This window comes from Scyliorhinus canicula, chromosome 15 (assembly GCF_902713615.1).
Source record: "Scyliorhinus canicula chromosome 15, sScyCan1.1, whole genome shotgun sequence".
Classification (NCBI taxonomy): Eukaryota; Metazoa; Chordata; class Chondrichthyes; order Carcharhiniformes; family Scyliorhinidae; genus Scyliorhinus; species Scyliorhinus canicula.
In genome coordinates, this window is record NC_052160.1 from 97,221,447 (window position 1) to 97,242,486 (window position 21,040).

General features: G+C 48.0%; 1 protein-coding gene across 4 annotated transcripts in view; it reads right to left on the minus strand.

The window, feature by feature from the left end:
* ilrun (inflammation and lipid regulator with UBA-like and NBR1-like domains) overlaps positions 1-5,045 on the minus strand; it is a 130,404-nt gene extending 125,359 nt beyond the window's left edge. For 2 of the 4 annotated variants that reach the window (XR_005463427.1, XM_038819958.1), the window contains exon 1: positions 4,639-5,044. Coding sequence is in view for 3 of the 4 variants with exons in the window: in XM_038819958.1 (XP_038675886.1) it covers positions 4,639-4,793 (155 nt within the window). In the remaining variant the exon portion in view is untranslated. Of the gene's footprint in view, positions 1-4,638 lie in introns of all 4 variants that reach the window. The other 2 variants (XM_038819956.1, XM_038819957.1) reach the window with 2 other exon arrangements.
* Between the last annotated feature and the right edge of the window lie 15,995 nt (positions 5,046-21,040).

Below are 21,040 nucleotides of genomic sequence, written 5' to 3' on the forward strand. Positions count from 1 at the left end.
GACTCAAAAGAAGATGGTTGCGGTTGGAGGTCAATCATTTCAGTTCCAGGACATCACTGCAGGAATTCCTCAGGATAGTGTTCTAGGCCCAACCATCTTCAGCTGCTTCATCAATGACCTCCCTCCCTCAGAAGGTCAGACGTGGGGATGTTCACAGATGATCACGCAATATTCAATCCCATTCGTGACTGCTCAGATACTGAAGCAGCCCATGTCCAAAAACAGGAACACCTGGATAATATCCAGGCTTGGGTTGACAGGCGGCAAATAACATTAGCGTCACACAAGTGCCAGTCAACGAGAGTGAATCTAAGCATTGCTCCTTGACATTCAAACGGCATTACCATTGATACACACCCACTATCAACATCCTGGGGGTTACCACTGACCAGAAACAGAACTGGGCTAGCCATCAGGCAGCATGTTGGCATTGTGGTTAGCACTGCTGCCTCATAGCACCAGGGCCCAGGTTCAATTCCGGTCTTGGGTGAGTCTGTGTGGGGTTTGTACGTTCTCCTTTGTCTCGGTGGGATTCCTTGAGGTGTTCCAGTTTCCTCCCACAGTTTAAAGATGTGCAGGTTAGGTGAGGGTTACACGAATGGGGTGGGGCCTAGTTGGGGTGCACTTTCGGAGGGTCCGTGCAGCCCTCGATGGGCTGAACAACAATCTTTTAGTGTTACAAGTAGGCTTACATTAACACGACAAAGAAGTTGCTGTGAACAGCCTCCTTCTGCACTGTAGGATTCTATCATTCTATACAAGTACGATAGCAGCCAGGTCAGAGGCTAGGAATCCTGCCCAAGCAGCTCACCTCCTGCCTCACCAAATCCTGTCCATCATTCACATGGCAGAAATGTGATGGAGGACTCTCCCCACTTGCCTGGATGAGTGCAGCTCCAACAACAAGCTTGATACCATCCACGGCCCATTTATTGGTACAAAATCCGACAACATCACGCCCTCCACCCCAACACACAGTGACACCAAGGCTCCTTTGACAGCACGCTTCAAACCTGTGACCTCTACCCACCTAGAAGGATAAGAGCAACAAAAGCATGGGAACACCACCACCTGCAAGTTCCCTCCAAGCCACACACCACCGGACTTGGAAATATATCACCATTCCTTCACTGTTGCCTGGGCCAGGGATATACTTCTGAGGCTGCGTAAGGCTCTGGTCAGACCCCATTTGGAGTATTGTGGAGCAGTTTGGGGCCCCATATCGAAGGAAGGATGTTCTGGCCTTGGAAGAATGATTCCTGAAATGAAGAGCTTGTCATATGAGGAATGGTTGAAGTCTCTGGGTCTGTACGCGTTGGGAGTTTAGAAGGATGAGAGGGGATCTTATTGAAACTTACAGGATACTGCGAGGCCTGGACAGAGTGGATGTGGATAGGATGTTTCCACTTGTAAGAAAAACTAGAACCAGAGGGCACAATCTCAGACTAAAGGGACAATATCCTTTAAAACAGAAATGAGGAGGAATTTCTTCAGCCAGAGGGTGGTGAATCTGTGGAACTCTTTGCCGCAGAAGTCAAATCATGGAGTGTCTTTAAGAGATAGATAGGTTCTTGATTAATAAGGGGATATGGGTTATAGGGAGAAGGCAGGAGAATGGGGATCAGGAAAAATATCAGGCATGATTGAATGGCGGAGCAGACTCGATGGGCCAAGTGGCCTAATTCTGCTCCTATGTGTTCTTGTCTTATGGGTCAAAATATTGGAACTCAGTCGCAAACAGCACTGTGGGTGTACCTACACAATGGACTGCAGCAGTTCAAAAAAAAATCACCACCAAAGGCAATTAGGGATGGGTAATAAATGCTAGCCAGCAACGTCCACATTCCAAGAATGATTTTTTTTTAATTGAACCTATTTGAGGCTTGAAAGGTTGACTTAAACATCGATATTCATGGTACTTCTTTCACCAAGTTTTTGGTTGTCTGAATATCTCAAATAGCCAGTGTGACATTTTGTTTGATTACCCTTCATGAAGTTCTTTGAGCCTTTCATTACATTAAAGGCACTATATAAAGAAAATCATTGTTGTAGTTGCATATTGTGACCTGTCACGATTACACCTGTTGGAGGTTAATTAATATGCAAGGTGGGAAACTGCAACATATCATGATATTGTTATACATGTTATATTGGTAAAGTATAGTTTAATTAGAATGATAATTAGAATGATAAACAATATAGTTTAATTAGAATGATAAACAAGCAGGGTAGCATGGTGGTTAGCATAAATGCTTCACAGCTCCAGGGTCCCAGGTTCGATTCCCGGCTGGGTCACTGTCTGTGTGGAGTCTGCACGTCCTCCCCCTGTGTGCGTGGGTTTCCTCCGGGTGCTCCGGTTTCCTCCCACAGTCCAAAGATGTACGGGTTAGGTGGATTGGCCATGCTAAATTGCCCGTAGTGTCCTAATAAAATGTAAGGTTAAGGGGGGGGGTTGTTGGGTTACGGGTATAGGGTGGATATGTGGGTTTGAGTAGGGTGATCATGGCTCGGCACAACATTGAGGGCCGAAGGGCCTGTTCTGTGCTGTACTGTTCTATGTTCTATAATTTGATTCAGATTAATAAAATTTCCTATTTATGGCATATGCAGCTGGCTGAAAAATACAGACGTTCTTCTAGTGTGGTATTTAGCTTGTTAGTTGATTAGAGTAGGACTCAGGTCAGGATGTTGCCTCAGACATGACGTGCTGAAAGGCTTGTGATTTTTCATAATAAATAGACTGCTTCAGCAATGGTCATACTCATAATTTTGAGTAAATTCCTGAATTTTCAAATATCTTCTTTAAGTTTGAGGGGAAAGAGAAATTGGCCAAAATTTCTCACTCAACCAACATCACATATCTAAAAAAACTTAATTTTTCTCAATGCTGTTTATGGAACCCTGTTGCGCACAAGTTGGCTACGGTATTTACCTACATGACAAAAATAATAACGATGTTTATTGTCACAAGTCAGTTTACATCAACACTGCAATAAAGTAACTGTGAAAAGCCCCGAGTCGCCACACTCTGGCGCCTGTTCGAGTACACAGAGGGAGAATTCAGAGTGTCCAAATTACCTAATAGCACGTCTTTCGGGACTTGTGGAAGGAAACCCGAGCACCCGGAGGAAACTCACACACAGGGAGAACATGCAGACTCGGCATGGACAGTGACTCAAGCTGGGAATCGAACCTGGAACCCTGGCACTGTGAAGCCATAGTGCTAACCACAATGCTACCATACTGCCCATACACTTTTGAAGTAAATTTATTGCGGTGATGCATTTTGGGGCATCTTAAAAAGACTGAAAGGCACCGTCAATCGCAAATTATTTCTGTCTCGTAAAATAATAAACAACTTGCATTTTAGTAGATATATGTAGCTACTACATAAGTGTAGTAAAACATCCAAAAGCACTTCAGAAGAGCTTAAAACAGGAATTATAACTATTATTCTAATTTGCATTAAAATGCTGTATACGTGAAAACAAGAGATTTGATTATATCTACTGAACAAGATGAATGCATTTTAAGGCTTGTTTTATGGAGCTCATCAGAAAATACACAACACAAACAAGAGGGCCAACTGTGTTTGATCTCATCTGAGAAGGTATAAAACCTTAACTCCAAAGCCAATGTTTCAAAACTATAAACTGCACTTAGTGTGTTTGGATATTCAACACAGTAAGAAGTCCGACAACACCAGGTTAAAGTCCAACAGGTTTGTTTCAAACACTAGCTTTCCGAGCACTGCTCCTTCCTCAGGTGAATGAAGAGGAAGGAGCAGTGCTCGGAAAGCTAGTGTTTGAAACAAACCTGTTGGACTTTAACCTTGGTGTTGTAAGACTTCTGACTGTGTTCACCGCAGTCCAACGCCGGCATCTCCACATCATGGATATTCAGCAGTTCGAGGTCAAGTACCTTCCATAAAACATAGAAACTGATCTATAGAATAGTTCTAGAAATAGGACAAGTAAATCAAGTAAAAAACCAATCCGTTTACTATCTGTAAAAAAAGTTCAGAAGGAAAAAGGGAAGAAAATGTGGTTAGTCTGAAAACGTACTGGAAATTGGCAAATTCGGAGGACAGCATGCGTTCAAACAAAACTGGAAAAACACTACAAGGTACGTCGAGCTTTCTAGAAGGCTGCTGACAAATGAGGATATTTACAACTTTCAAATATTAACGTCTCCGCTGTAACAAAACACAGCCAATGCTCATCAACTTTCACCAGCCACAAGTGTGCAGCCAGACATACGCGCGAGTCTGCCCGATCACAGCGCAGCAAGAGTCAATAAATAAATAGACGGCTGACTGCATCATCAAATCGCACAACTTTTCAGCCACGCTGCAAAATGACTCAACAGAAAAAGCAGCGGGCGGCCAGTTGAACACGGCGCGGCGGCGTTGAAAGGACATCTGTGGCAGACGGCCGGGACATAGGCCCCTCCCCACGGCTCCAGCAATCACCCCTTCGGTAACGGAGGAGGGAGGCGGTGGTTGCGTCCCCCCTCCCACTGAAGCCGCTTATGTAATCCGCAGCAAGACGCACAACAAGGCCCGGACTGAGTACTGCCGGCCGCTCAACGGGGGCGAATTGGAAGGAAGGAGGAGGCCTGCGGAGGCCTCGGGCTTACCAATTGGTCATGTCCAGGAAGAACGCACAGCCGGCCGGGTTGAGCTGGAAGCCCAGCAGCCTCTGAAACTCGGAGATGAGGACATCCTTGTCGGTGGTTCCCATGCAGCTAAATTTCTGCATCAGGTCCTGATCTAAGTCCATATCCACGTCCATGGCTTTTCACTTTCTTGGTCTCTTTCCTTTCTCTCTTGTCCCTTTGAAATGCCGCCGGGCCGGCTGTCGGTGAGGGGCCCCCGCTCAGCTTGCTGTGTACGGCTGCGCTGTGACGTGTAACTCGAGGCCGAGGCCTACCCCTTCAACATTGTCGCTACCTCGTTCCGATGGCGTCCGCTTCAACCGCACGGTCGCCCCTCTCGCAGGCCATGCGCATGCGCGCCCAGCCAGGCCTGCCCTCCCCGCCAGTCACACACACTCGCCCGACGTCACCCTACTCCTGACATCACACTCGCCCGGCGTCACTGCCGCGCTGGCGTCACACTCGGCCGTGACGTCACTGCCCCTCTGAAGCTGACCTCCCTCCCTCAGATCAAAAGGACAATCAGGTAGGGGACTATTGATCAGTGTAGTAAGGATACATTCGGTTCTCAACCCTCCAAGATTAGTCTGAGCTCTAGGAAATTCAGATGGATCTCCATAGAAACCCGAAAGTGCAGAAGGAAGCCATTCAGCCCATTGAATCTGCACTGACTTTCTGAAAGAGGACTCACCCAGGCCCAGTACTCCGCCCTATCCCTGTAATCCCGCGACCCCATCTAACCTGCACATCTTTTGACACTATGGACAATATTAGCCTGGCCAATCCACCTAACCTGCACATCTTTCGATTGAGGAGCATCCGGAGGATACCCTGGCAAACATGGAGAGAATGTGCAAATTCTACAGTCACCTAAGGCAGGAATTGAAACCGTTGCCAGCTAATTAAGTAGGCCCCAGGGGAATATAGCAAGCTGGTTATAAAATGGCTCAAACAAAGGGTCATTGTTGACGGGTGTTTTTGCAATTGGAAGGCTGTTTCTATTGGGCTTCTGCAGGGTTCTGTATTAGGTCCCCTGCATTTTTTTTTTTGGTATATATTAATGAGTTAGATATGTAAGGGAGAATCATCAAGATGTGTGCAGACTTGGATTGAATATCCATAGATCCCTGAGGTAGCAGGACAGGTCAGTAAGATGGTTAAGGCATTTAGATTCCTTGTGTTTTTTGGCCGAGTGTAACATCAGGGAGGTTATGCCAGAATTCTACAGATCATTGGTTAGGCCAAGGCTTGAGTACTGTCTACAGATCCGGTCACCTAATTACAGAAAGGGTGCAGTTGCACCAGAGAGGATACAGTGAAGACTTGCCAGGACTGAGAAAATGCAGCTATGAGGGAAGGTTGGATAGGCAGGGGTTCTCTTTGGAACAGAGGAGGCTGAGGTTTGATTTAAGTGAGGTGTATAAAATTGTGAGGGGCCTGGATAGAGTGGATGGGAAGGGCCTATCTACCTGAGCAAAGGGGTAAGTGACTAGGGTACATAGATTTAAAGTGATTGGTAGAAAGGTTAAAGGGGAGATGAGGAAATTTCTTCAAAGGGAGTGGTCTGGAGTACACGATCTGAAAGGATAGTTGGGGCAGAATTCCTCATCTAATTTAAAAGCTGTCTGGATATGCACCTCAATTGCCCTAACCTGCAATTACCTAACCAGGTAATAATCCTAACCAGGATCACAAACCAAACACCGGAAAGTGAGATTAGGTTGGGTGGCTGTTTTCTTGGCCAGTGCAGACAATGGGCCAAGTGGCCACTTTCTGTACCATAGACCTATGATTCCATGGGGACCCTGTTGTGTGCAACCCTGGAGAAAAATCATAGGAACATTAAAAGATAGTTCCTTTAAATTTTCTTTAAAAATTCTCATCAGTTATAAAAACAATATTGAAAATGGGAAACCTTGGCTGACGGTCAAGCATCATCCAATCAGGCAGTCTTCATGCTTTCCAATTGGCGTAGTGTCTGTCACAAGGATGGCTGTGATGTCCGATGAATAGCTGGAACGTGGGGGCAAGTCATGTTGTGAAATCTCCAGGAATATGTTTAATCATAGTTGGCAACCCTGGAAATGCATAATCAATTGGTGAAGCGTTGCATTGGCGCTTAAAGATGAACATGTTGGGCAGCACGGTGGTGCAGTGGTTAGCACTGCTGCCTCACGGAGCCGAGGTCCCAGGTTCGATCCCGGCTCTGGGTCACTGTCCGTGTGGAGTTTGCACATTCTCCCTGTGTTTGCGTGGGTTTCGCCCCCACAACCCAAAGATGTGCAGGGTAGGTGGATTGGCCATGCTAAATTGCCCCTTAATTGGAAAAAATGAATTGGGTACTCTAAATTTATTTTTTTTAAAAGATGAACATGTTACACAGCAATAGCTAGAACAACAAACAAAGCTGTAGGTGCTTATAAATGTTTCAGGTGTGGCCTTCTTAAAACTGAAATATGTTGCAGAACAGCATTTATGAACGGAACTAGGAGGGGGAGGGGAAAATTGCATCTTCAATTTGTAAAAATGTCTCAATGTTCTTTACAGTGAGGTCTTCAAAATAATGAAGGCAAGTCAAAGAAGGGCATCATTAGAAAGGTGACCAGGAGCTTGGTTTAAGAACCTGCTTTTAATGATTATAATCAGAGGAGGAAAAAGAGAGAGAGGCAGCCAAATCCCAGAGCACATGGCTCACACAACAGAGGCACTACCACTGGTGCACAAGAAATAGAAATAGAAGGAAGGAGAGCATTGCTATGCTGGAGAGAGAGGAAACCCCAGAGCAGTGAAGGGCAGATTCTATTTGGCTAAAGCCAAGGAACAACAGAGGTCCAAAGGCAACCGATTAGTGAGAGGGATGTGGAGGACTGTAATAAGTTCACAGAGGCAGAAGTCCCTTCACCATAATTCCTTTCATTTACAAAACGAACAGCTGAACAACCAGGTGCATTCCGTTTGTCTACACTGGGTGTGCAGAGGATCTGACACTCCCTGTTACATACAGAGAAAGGGTTCCTTGATTGGGCCACTAAGCAGGGAACTCATATTCTAATTGGCCAATCTCAAAGGCCTGGCGTAAGTCATTACACCCCTCCCCCCCCCCTTCAAAGTCAAAGGAGTTCCCGTAGTCATTGTGACTCTTGTGACTCACGGGTCTCCTGCTTCGTTTCTGCGCCGGGTCCGGATCCTCCACTTTGGCCTCCTACGTAGAGGGTCGTATAACGGCTAGGCGCCCGCCTTTTCTGATTAGAGCGCCTAAGGGGAGGTTCGCCCCCTTCCTCTGGCGGCAGGGGGACAGCCGCGGCCTCATCCATAGTGTCCATATCCGAGTCCGATGTCCTCACCAGTGGTGCCGGAGGGGCGCGAGTAGTTTGTCGGGGAGGACTCTCCGCGGTTCTCAATATGCTGGTCTGAGTTAGTTCCAGGGGAGGAAATGAATCTGAAGCCCGCACCTGGTCCAGGTGCTTTTTTACTATGTGTTTTCCCATACGTATCACATACAACATAGGTCCTGTCCTGTCCTTGGCCGTTCCTGCTACCCATGTGGGGCCATTGGCATAATTTCTGACCCATACCTTTTCACCCACGTTGAACTGTCTTTCTCGGCAAGTGTTGTGCATTGGGCCTCTTGATGTCGTTCTACTCTTTTTGCCTAAATTTGGTAATAGTAGACTCAGCCTGGTTCGGAGTTGTCTTGCCATGAATAGCTGCACCGGTGCTATTCCTGTTGCGGCATGTGGGGTTATCCTATAGTTGAATAGCCAGCGCGACAGTTTAGTCTCGACTGATGCTGCTGACTGTTTCTTCAACCCGACTTTTAGGGACTGGGCAGCTCTCTCCGCCAATCCATTTGATGCTGGGTGGGATGGTGCCGTGCTTATGTGCCGAATGCTATTTGACTTCATGAATTTTGTGAACTCCTGGCTGGTGAAAACTGATCCATTATCTGAAACTATCACCTCCAGGATATCATGTGTTGCATCACGAGGTGCGAAGTTTTTTGATAGTTGCTGTTGTGTTTGCCAAGTTCATTTAGTAGACATCCAGCCATTTGGAATGGGTGTATACTATCACAAAACATATTGAACCCGACTTCCGGTGGCGGCCATGGAGGAGTAGGTCGCACAATTGAGAGCTCCCACCTGTGACGGTCTTTTGGACCTTTGTCCCCCGGTTTTTTCCGGATTTTATGTGATAAATCGGTGAAGAGAGAGACAGAAAGAAGAAATCCCCCCCCCCCCCCAACCCCGGTGTATGGAGAATTGGACTAGAGGTGGCCGTGTGAGAAGACAAAGTACTTTGAAGAAGACGCGAGCAGAGCTGGTAACGCGGGAAAGCATAGCGGAGAAGCAGGGCTGCGGGGAGACGGCACAGTGGTCGATGGAGCAGCTGGTGAAGCTTTTCGAAGATTGCTTCGCCAAGCTGAAGAAGGACACGCTGGACCCGTTAAGGCTTTGATTGATCAGGTTGTGCAGAATCAAGAGACTCTCGCGGGGAGAGCGATCCAGGAGGTGGAGGAAAAAGGTGTCCGAGCTCAAGGAATACATAACCGTTCTGGAGATGATGAATGGCCGCCAGAAAAGAATGCAGGAGAAGCTGGAGGACCTGGAGAACAGGTCCAGGAGGCTTGGTTTAAGAACCTGCTTTTAATGATATAATCAGAGGAGGAAAAAGAGAGAGGCAGCCAAATCCCAGAGCACAAGGCTCACACAACAGAGGCACTGTTAGAATTGTCGGCCTGAAGGCAGTGAGGGATCGGATGCGAGTACTTGTGTGACGGACATGCTGGAGAGGTTGATGGGGGCTGAGGCGTTCCCTTGGCCCCAGGAAGTGGATAGAGCGGACAGAGCCCTCGCGAAGAAGCCCCGAGCGAATGAGCCGCTGAGGGCCATGGTGGTACACTTTCGCCATTTCCTGGACAAGGAACACGTTCTACAATGGGCCAAGAAGGAATGGAGCAGCAAATGGGAGAACTCAGTTTTTCAGCGGTAGGAGCGAGAGCAGTAACCAGGGGGCTGTCAGGAAGGTAAGTTTCCCATTTTAAAAACTTACCTTACAGGAGAAGCGGCCTTTGTTTTTTAACTAACTTTATTTTTGGAGTTGTTTTTTTTGTTTCAGAGCGGCAGGAAACCGGAAGTCGGCCGTGGGGATTTCTGGGAAGGCGTGTACTACCTGTATATAAGTTGGGCGGTGGCTAAACACGAGACACTACACTTGTAGTGTCCCCCACCCTTCCACTTCCTCTAACCTAAGGGGTTGAGTGAATATCAGGTAAGCTCTTCCTTTTTCTTGTTTTATCTAGAGGGGATGGCAGGGAAGGCAGTGCAATGTTCCTCCTGCAGAATGTTTGAGGTGAGGGACACCATCAGTGTCCTTGCTGATTTCACCTGTGGGAAGTGCACCCATCTCCAGCTCCTCAGAAACCGAGTTAGGGAACTGGAGTTGGATAAACTTCGGATCATTCGGGAGGCAGAGGTGATCATAGATAGAACCTTCAGGGATGTAGTTACTCCGAAGAATGAAGATAGATGGGTGACGGTGAGAGGGGCTGGGAGGAAGCAGTCAGTACAGAGATCCCCTGTGGTTGTTCCCCTTAGTAAGAAGTATACCGCTTTGGATACTGGTGGGGGGAGGGGGGTACTTACCAGGGGTAAGCCATGGGGTACAGGTCACTGGCACAGAGTCTGTCCCTGTTGCTCAGAAGGAAAGGGGGGAGAGGAGTGGAGCATTAGTCATTGGAGACTCCATAGTTAGGGGGATAGATAGGAGATTCTGTGGGAACGAGAGAGACTCGCGGTTGGTGTGTTGCCTCCCAGGTGCCAGGGTCCGTGATGTCTCGGATTGTGTTTTCGGGATCCTTCAGGGGGAGGGGGAGCAGCCCCAAGTCATGATCCACATAGGCACCAACGACATGGGTAGGAAAAGGGATAGGGATGTAAGGCAGGAATTCAGGGAGCTAGGGTGGAAACTTAGAGCTAGAAAAAACAGAGTTATTATCTCTGGGTTGTTACCCATACCACGTGCTAGCGAGACGAGTAATAGGGAGAGAGAGCAGTTGAACACGTGGCTACAGGGATGGTGCAGGAGGGAGGGTTTCAGATACCTGGATAATTGGGGCTCATTCTGGGGTAGATGGGACCTCTACAAATGGGATGGTCTACACCTGGACCAGAGGGGTACCAATACCCTGATGGGGAAATTTACTAATGCTCTTCGGGAGGGTTTAAACTAATTCAGCAGGGGGTTGGGAACCTGAATTGTAGCTCCAGTATACAGGAGGTTGAGAGTGGTGAGGTCATGAGTAAGGTTTCAAGGTTGCAGGAGTGTACCGGCAGGCAGGAAGGTGGTTTAAAGTGTGTCTACTTCAACGCCAGGAGCATCCGGAATAAGGTGGGTGAACTTGCAGCATGGGTTGGTACCTGGGACTTCAATGTTGTGGCTATTTCGGAGATATGGCTAGAGCAGGGACAGGAATGGTTGTTGCAGGTTCCGGGGTTTAGATATTTCAGTAAGCTCAGGGAAGGTGGTAAAAGAGGGGGAGGGGTGGCCTTGTTAGTCAAGGACAGTATTACAGTGGCAGAAAGGACATTTGATGAGGACTCGTTTACTGAGGTAATATGGGTTGAGGTTAGAAACAGGAAAGGACAGGTCACCCTGTTGGGAGTTTTCTATAGGCCTCCGAAAAGTTCCAGAGATGTAGAGGAAAGGATTGCAAAGATGATTCTGGATAGGAGCGAAAGTAACAGGGTAGTTGTTATGGGAGACTTTAACTTTCCAAATATTGACTGGAAATGCAAAAGATCGAGTACTTTAGATGGGTCCGTTTTGTCCAATGTGTGCAGGAGGGTTTCCTGACACAGTATGTAGATAGGCCAACAAGAGGCAAGGCTACATTGGATTTGGTACTGGGTAATGAACCAGGACAGGTGCTAGATTTGGAGGTAGGTGAGCACTTTGGTGATAGTGACCACAATTCAGTTACGTTTATTTTAGTGATGGAAAGGGATAGGTATATACCGCAAGCCAAGAGTTATAGCTGGGGGAAAGGCAGTTATGATGCAATGAGGTAAGACTTAGGATGCATAGGATGGGGAAGGAAACTGCAGGAGATGGGCACAATTGAAATGTGGAGCTCGTTCAAGTAACAGCTACTGCGTGTCCTTGATAAGTATGTACCTGTCAGGCAGGGAGGAAGTGGTCAAGCAAGGGAACCGTGGTTTACTAAAGTAGTTGAATCACTTGTCAAGAGGAAGAAGGAGGCTTATGTAAAGATGAAACGTGAAGGTTCAGTTAGAGCGCTCGAGAGTTAGAAGTTAGCTATGAAGGACATGAGGGGACAGGAGAAGTCTTTGGTAGATAGGATCAAGGATAACCCTAAAGCTTTCTATAGATATGTCAGGAATAAAAGAATGATGAGGGTAAGTGTAGGGCCAGTCAAGGACAGCAATGGGAAGTTGTGCGTGGAGTCCGAGGAGATAGGAGAGGTGCTAAATGAATATTTTTGTCTGTATTCACGTAGGAAAAAGACAATATTGTCGACGAGAATACTGAGATACAGACTACTGGACTAGAAGGGCTTGAGGTTCATAAGGAGGAGGTGTTAGCAATTCTGGAAAGTGTGAAAATAGATAAGTCCGCTGGGCCGGATGGGATTTATCCTAGGATTCTCTGGGAAGCTAGGGAGGAGATTGCTGAGCCTTTGGCTTTGATCTTTATGTCATCATTGTCTACAGGAATAGAGGATAGCAAATGTTGTCCCCTTGTTCAAGAAGGGGAGTAGAGACAACCCTGGTAACTATAGACCAGTGAGCCTTACTTCTGTTGTGGGCAAAGTCTTGGAAAGGTTTATAAGAGATAGGATTTATAATCATCTAAAAAGGAATAATTTGATTAGGGATAGTCAACCCGGTTTTGTGAAGGGTAGGTTGTGCCTCACAAACCTTGTTGAGTTCTTTGAGAAGGTGACCAAATAGGTGGACGAGGGTAAAGCAGTTGATGTGGTTGCATATGGATTTTAGTAAACCGTTTGATAAGGTTCCCCACGGTAGGCTATTGCAGACAATACGGAGGCATGGGATTCAGGGTGATTTAGCAGTTTGGATCAGAAATTGGCTCGCTGTAAGAAGACAGAGGGTGGAGGTTGATGGGAAATGTTCAGCCTGGAGTTCAGTTACTAGTGGTGTACCACAAGGATCTGTTGTGGAGCCACTGCTGTTTGTCATTTTTCTAAATGACCTGGAGGAGGGCGTAGAAGGATGGGTGAGTAAATTTGCAGATGACACTAAAGTCGGTGGAGTTGTGGACAGTGTGGAAGGATGTTGCAGAGGGACATAGATAAGCTGCAGAGCTGGGCTGAGAGGTGGCAAATGGAGTTTAATGCAGAAAAGTGTGAGGTGATTCATTTTGGAAGGAGTAACAGAAAGGCAGAGTACTGGGCTAATGGTAAAATTCTTGGTCGTGTGGATGAGCAGAGAGATCTCGGTGTCCATGTACATAGATCCCTGAAAGTTGCCATCCAGGTTGATAGGGTTGTTAGGAAGGCGTACAGTGTGTTAGCTTTTATTGGTAGAGGGATTGAGTTTCGGAGCCATGAGGTCATGTTGCAGTTGTACTAAACTCTGGTGCAGCCGCATTTGGAGTATTGCATGCAGTTCTGGTCGCCGTACTGTAGGAAGGATGTGGAAGCATTGGAAAGGGTGCAGAGGAGTTTAGATGGCATCTTGTGAGGAAAGGCTGAGGGACTTGAGGCTGTTTTCATTAGAGAGAAGAAGGTTAAGAGGTGACTTAATTGAGGCATACAAGATGATCAGAGGATCAGATAGGGTGGACAGTGAGAGCCTTTTTCCTCAGATGGTGATGGCTAGCACGAGGGGACATAGCTTTAAATTGAGGGGAAATAGACACAGGACAGATGTCAGAGGTAGGTTCTTTACTCGGAGAGTAGTAAGAGCGTGGAATGCCCTGCCTGCAACAGTAGTGGACTCACCAACATTAAGGGCATTTAAATGGTCATTGGATAGACACATTGACGATAAGGGAATAGTGTAGATGGGCTTTAGAGGGGTTTCACAGGTTGGCGCAACATCGAGGACCGAAGGGCTTGTACTGCGCTGTAATGTTCTATGTGAGCTGCACATTTATCAGGACCTGAGGCGCGGATCTGGCCAAGAGGCGAGCTGTGTTTAATCGGGCAAAAACGGCCCTCTTTAAGAAGGGGATGAAGTTTGGGATGCTGTACCCAGCCCATCTTTGGGTCACATATGAGGAACGGGACTTCTACTTTGAAACACCAGATGAAGTATTGACATTTATTAAAGAAAAGAGGCTGGAGGAAAATTAAAAGACACTGAAGCCTTGTAGAAGTACTGTGGCGGTGATTTGTTGTGCTGGGTTGTATAAATATAAGTAGTGCTATGTGTAATAAGGGGCTGTTTGGATGGCTAAGGTAACTTTGTCTTGCAGGGAGCTGGTTAGAGGGGGGATGGGCTTTGGGGTTGGTTCTGTTTTTTGGGTGCTTATTTTTCTAAAGTGGCTGTTTCTTCACTTCTTTTCCTGATGTTTGTTTACTGGGGAATGTGATACTATTAAAATGTTTGTCCATGTGGGAGGAGAGTGGAGAGAACAATGGGGAGACAGACAGCTTGGTGCCGGGGTGGGCGCTATCAAGTCAGCATGGGTCAGCTGACTCTCGGAAGCACAGTGGCGGGTGAGCAGGTGTTAAGCTGGAGCTTGACTTGGGGATTTGGGTTTCTGGTATTGTAGGGGGGGGAGGGAGGAGGGAGCTGTTTTGCTGACAGAGGAGGAACTGTTACGAGGGGACAAATAGGAGGTCAGGAATGGCGACTGCCTGAAGGGGGCCTCGAGGAGGCGGAGGGCGTGAGCTAGAGGCTGGCCTAAAAAGGGTGCTGGCTAGTCGGCAGGGGATGGGGGTTGGGGGCTTGGGCTCCCCATGGAAGCCCTTGACCAGGCTGATTACGTGGAAATTCAGAGGGCTGAATGGGCCGGTCAAGAGGTCTTGCGTGTTTGCGCATTTGACGGGGCTGTAGGCGGACTTGACAATACTACAAGAGACACACCTAAACGTTACAGACCAGACGCGATTAAGAAAGGGGTGGGTCAGCCAAGTATTCCACTCAGGGCTGGACTCAAAGACCAGGGGGGTAGCGATCTTGATCAACAACTGAGTAGCATTCAAGGCAGGGAGAATCGTGTCAGACAAAGGGCTTAGTTACATAATGGTGAGTGGGAAGCTGGAGGGGGTGCGGGTGGTACTCGTGAACATATATGCTCCAATGTGGAATTTATAAGGCCGGCTGCGGCAAAGGAATTGAAGGGTTTTATGGAACAGATTGGGGGAGAGGGGGGGGGGGTAGTAGGTCCATGGAGGTTTGCATAGCCAAGGGCGAAGGAGTTTTCCTTTTTCTCACATGTCCACACGGTATACTCTCACATCGACTTTTTTGTTCTGAGCAGGGCGTTAATACCGGAGGTGGTGGATACTGAGTACTCGGCAATTGCAGTGTCGGACCATGTCCCGCACTGGGTGGATCTATGGGTTAGTGTGGAGAGAGGAAAACGCCCGCTGTGGAGTATGGATGTGGGGTTGCTAGCGGACGAAGCGATCGGTGGGCAGGTTAACAAGTCCATCCAGAACTACCTGGAAACAAATAATACAGGGGAGGTCTCCGCAGCGACGGTTTGGAAAGCTCTGAAGACAGTGGTCAGAGGGGAATTAATCTCGATACAGGCCCACATAGGAAAGGCGAAACGGGCTCAGAGGGATAGATTAGTGGAGGAGATACTCCAGGTGGACAGGAGATACTCTGAGGTCCTGGACACGGGGCTACTGAGGGAGCGGCAAAGGTTACAGGCGGCGTTTGGGCTGTTGACCACAGGGAAAGCGGTGGAACAGTTGAGGAAGGCAAGGGGGGCGATTTATGAGTACGGGGAAAAGGCAAGCAGAATGTTGGCATACCAGCTCAGGAAAAGGGAGGCAGCCAGGAAGATAGGTAAAGTAAAAAGTAGAGGAGGGAATACTGTCCTGGACCCAGCGGGGGTGAATGAGGTGTTTAAGGACTTCTATAGTAAATTATATGAGTCGGAACCCCCAGCTGGGTTGGAGGGGATGAGGCAGTTTTTGGATCAGTTGAGGTTCCCGAGGGTAGATGAGGATCTGGTGGAAGGGCTGGGAGCCCCAATTGAGATTGAGGAAATAATCAAGGGGCTGAAGGGCAGGCAGTTGGGCAAGGCCCCGGGGTCTGACGGCTACCAGGTGGAATTCTATAAGAAGTTTTCAGAGATATTGAACCCACAGTTGGTGAGGACATTTAATGAAGCAAGAGAGAAGGGAGTCCTCCCCCCAACAATGTCACAGGCCTTGATTTCATTGATCCTGAAACGGGAGAAGGATCCGGAGCAATGCGGGTCATACAGGCCGATTTCTCTACTGAATGTGGACACCAAACTGCTAGCTAAGATACTGGCCACAAGGATAGAGGACTGTATCCCAGGGGTGTTAGGGGAAGACCAGATGGGATTTGTAAAGGGCAGGCAACTCAAGGCCAATGTTCAAAAGCTTTTAAATGTTATTATGATGCCCTCAGAAGGAGAGGAGGTGGAGGTGATGGTAGTGATGGATGCGGAGAAGGCTTTTGATTGGGTGGAATGGGATTACCTGTGGGAGGTGCTGGGAAGGTTTGGGTTTGGTGAGGGCTTTATTGACTGTATGCGGTTGCTCTATCAGGCACCAGTAGCGAGTGTGCATACGAACTGGCTGAGGTCGGGGTACTTTAAACTACACCAAGGGGCGAGGCAAGGGTGTCCCCTCTCCCTGTTACTGTTTGCTCTGGCCGTAGAGCCATTGCCATGGCGTTAAGAGCCTCCAGGAATTGGAAAGGGCTAGTACGGGGGGGGGAGGGGGTGGGAGCGTGGAGCACCGGGTCTCGTTTTTCGCAGATGACCTGCTCTTGTATATTTCAGACCCGTTGGAGGGGATGGGGGAAGTAATGCAAATCCTGGGGGTATTTGGCAATTTTTCAGGGTATAAATTGAACATGGGGAAAGAGAGATGTTCGCGATCCAGGCAAGAGGACAGGAGAGGAGACTGGGAGAGCTGCCGCTTAGAATGGTAGGGAAGAGCTTTCGATATCTGGGAATCCAGGTGGCCTGGGAATGGGATGCACTGCACAAGTTAAACCTATCCCGGTTGGTAGAACAAATGAAAGGGGACTTTAAAAGATGGGACATGCTCCCGCTATCACTGGCGGGGAGGGTACAGACCGTGAAAATGATGGTCCTCCCCAGATTTCTGTTTGTCTTTCAGTGTCTCCCCATCTCATCCCAAAGGCCTGTTTCAAGGCGGCTGAATAAGGTTATTTCGGGTTTTGTGTGGGTGGGTAAAACCCCGCGAGTGAAGAAAGTGTTGCTGGAGTGCAGTCGGAGGGAGGGTGGGTTAGCGCTGCCAAACTTCTGCAATTACTACTGGGCGGCTAATATGGCCATGATTCGGAAGTGGGTTGTGGGGAGGAGTCGGCATGGGAGCAGATGGAGTCGGCATGGGAGCAGATGAAGGCGGCCAAGACACCAGTTTAGGAGCACTGATAACGGCACCTCTTCCATTCTCGCCAACAAGATACTCCACAAGTCCGGTGGTGGTGGAGGCTCTGAGAATCTGGGGGCAATGGAGGAGATATAAGAGAGTGGAGGGAGCATTGATTGGACCTCAATTTATGATAATTATCGGTTTGTACCGGGTAGGCTAGATGGCAGGTTCCGGAGATGGCAAAGGGCAGGAATTAGAAGGATGGGGGATCTATTTATAGACGGGAGCTTCACCAGCTTGAAAGCCTGGAGGATAAATTTGAATTGCCAGCAGGGAACGTGTGTAGGTATTTGCAGGTGCGAGACTTCCGCTGCTGCTGCCGTGGGGGAGACAGGATAGAGTAGTCTCCACTACCTGGGTGGGAGAGGGGAAGGTTTCAGATATTTACCAGGAGCTTTCGGAGGCGGAGGAAGGGCAAGTGGGAGGACGAGCTTGGAGAAGAGATAGAGGCAGGTCTGTGGGCGGATGCCCTAAGCAGGGTTAATACCTCCTCATCATGCGCCAGGCTTAGCCTGATACAATTTAAGGTAGTCCACCGGGCACACATGACAGCGGCTCGGATGAGCACGTTTTCCGGGGTTGAGGACAGGTGTACGAGGTGCGCGGGAAGCCCAGCAAATCATGTCCACATGTTTTGGGCATGCCTGAAGAGGGTTTTGGCAGAGTTTTGCTAAGGCATTGTTCATGGTGCTAAAAACACGGGTGGTGCCGAGTCCGGAGGTAGCGATCTTTGGAGTATCGGAAGAGCCGGGAGTTCAGGGGGCGAAAGAAGCTGACGTCCTGGCCTTTGCCTCCCTGGTAACCCGGAGACGGATCTTGTTAATGTGGAGGGACCCAAAGCCCTCAAGTGTAGAGACCTGGATTAGTGACATGGCTGGGTTTCTCAGTCTTGAGAAAATAAGTTCAATGGTCGGGTTCACCTGGAGGTGGCAGCCGTTCGTCGACTTTCTCAGGAACATTAAAATGTCAGCAGATGCTGTATTCGGGGGGGGGGGGATTGTTGTTTTATGGTTGGGGTGTGTGAAGCTTGAGGTGGGGGGGGGAAATGTTTATCATACCATGTTGATGTCATTGTCTATGTTATTTTTATAAAAAATTTCAAATACCTTAATAAAAAATTTTTTTTTTAAAAAGCAAAAAACATTGAACCAATAAACGAGCCTCCAAAATCGACATGAAGTCGCGACCATGGTCTATCCGGCTATTCCCATGGTTTCAGCCCGGCTGCTGGTGGCAGCGTCTTCCCTTGTTGGCATTCTTGGCACCGACCTACCAATACTGCTATGTCTGTCCAGGCCGGCTACCAGACATAGCTCCTGGCCAGCATCTTCATTTTGAGACTCCAGGCTGCCCATGATGTAATTCAACTAGTATGGCTCGACGGCCTTGACTTGGAACTATTTCTTGAGATAGGTTTCTCCCTCTTTAGGCGCACTCCTGCTGCTGAAAACCTCTTCAGGACTTCTCCAGGTTTTGCAGGTGTTCTAACCCTTGTTTTTCCCGTAATGAGGACGTTGCCGAGGTAAATGGCGACCTGTGTTAACCTTTATAACATATTCTCCATTGTCCTCTGGGATATAGCACAGGCTGACGATACCCCGAAGGATATCTTGTGCACTAAAAAGGCCCTTCATGTGTTTACGTTGAGAATTTTTTGCAACTCTTCGTCCAGCTTGAGCTGCAGATATGCGTGGCTCATATCCAGCTTTGAGAATAAGAGTCCTTCAGCCAAGCTTTGCATACAAGCCCTCAATCCGGGGAATTTGGGTATTTGACCAGTTGTGAGTAGTGTTAACTCGTTTGTTGAAATCGCCATAAAGCAGACCAAGCCGTCCGACTTAAAGATAGGCACCATGGGTGCCGCCCATTCTGCAACTGGACAGGTTTTATATTCCTTCCCACTCCAATCTTTGATTTCCGGATCAAATTTCTTCTTAATGTAAAGGGTACAGTTTGGGCCATTGTAGAATTTTGGGAATGCCTCTGGATCTACGTGTAATGTCGCCTTTGCTCCCTTTATTGTTCCGAGTCCTTCTCGGAAAAACATCTGGGGCATCTGCACTGGAGGTCACTCAGGCGACCATTTTCCAGCTGGAAAATGTTTACCCCAATCCAGCTGGATCTCTTTTAGCCAGTTCATCCCATAAGCTTGGTCCCCTCACCTTTCACTACTATTAAAGGCAGCCTAACCAGTTGCTCTCCATAAGCCACAGATAGATGTGTTGTGTGCCTAACACTCCGTGTATGTCCTCAGTTTTGCTGAGTTCATGGTTTGGGATAAGGGTTGGACTCCATGTGCGAATTTTATTGAATACTGTTTCCCCTATCACTGATACGACTGCTACCGTGTCAACTTCCATTTAAATGTGGGACGTCCATTCAACTTTATGGATAATTTAGATACGGGTTTGATTTAACCATCGTTACACAATTTAGTTCCTTGTCTGAGGTAGGTGGGGCTTCTAGGGTATGCATTCTCCTGTACCCCGGCGTACGTGTCCTTCTCCAACATGTTGGTTTTATGCTTCTATTTCTCCTCTCTGGCTCAGATCTCGGGCAGCAACTACAATATCTTGCTGGGTGAAAAGCTGCACAGGTTGCCGTCTGTCCTGGTCCTAATTTTCCCTTGCTTGGGAGGCGGTTTCTGCGAGTCGGCCTGTGTTCCTTGTTGTCCGAGTCATTTCTGAGGGTGGCTGTGCAGTTGCTATCCCCCAGCAGTAGTTCCTTAACTCAGTTTCACTGGTGTGGGCATCTACCATCCATATAAGACAAAAATGAGGAGGGAATTCTTCTCTGAGGTTAGTAAATCTTTGGAATTCTTTAACTCAGGGTTGTGGAGCCTGGGGTCGTTAAGTATGTTCAAGGCTGAGATAGTCAGATTTTTAATGAGCAAAGGAATCAAGGGTTATGTGGATAAGGCAGGAGAGTGGACTTGAAGATTATCAGATCAGCCATGGTCTTTTATTGAATGGCGGAGCAGACTCGATTGGCCGAGGTGGCCTATTTCTGCTCATGGTCTACTGAGGTGCGATAAGTGGACCAAGTGCCTGTAGGAGAATATTGAAAGGACTGTTATCATTATATATAAGATTTGGGTTGCCTATTGTAGCCATCTGGGGTGGCCACTTACAACAAGAAACATGGCCGTTCGCAAAGCCTCAAGGGACATGTGGACAATGTAAGATTCAGGCAGGCACAGAGCCTGAATGTATATTTGTGAGCAAAGATCCAGACAGCATCGAAACCCCCAAACCGATTAGCCTTTTTGATGGCCCATCTCAGTAAGACAAAGGATTGATACTCAGGTAACCGATACAAGTCCAGACATTTCGGCGCCACTCCTTTACTCAGGAAGCATAAACAACAGGGTCAATGACCGCTTAGGACACTCCCAGCCATCAAGGCACTCGTCCCCTTTATGGCTCAGATCGAAGACAGTGATCGAGAAACTGCCCAATTAATGGGGTCCAAACCTAAGGACCGGTCAAAAGAGCCCGAAACTCCCAAGGATAAAGAGAGACACTGCATGTGTTCAACCTCTTTTGGGCCCTGGCGGTCCGGCAACGTCATCTCCAATTGCGCACCGCCAGAAGCAAGTTAAAGCTCAACGCTCGCTACCAGACGGATGAGCCCAACTGAGCAGCAGTTACTTCTCCAGCCCCCAATAGATCCAGATTCGAACAAAGGCCACCTGTTCCTCTGACCTAAGCCGGTGCCTGAAGTTAAGTACAGGTTGTCATAGTTATTAGGGTGTGGTTTAACTAATGATGTTTATGTTGCATG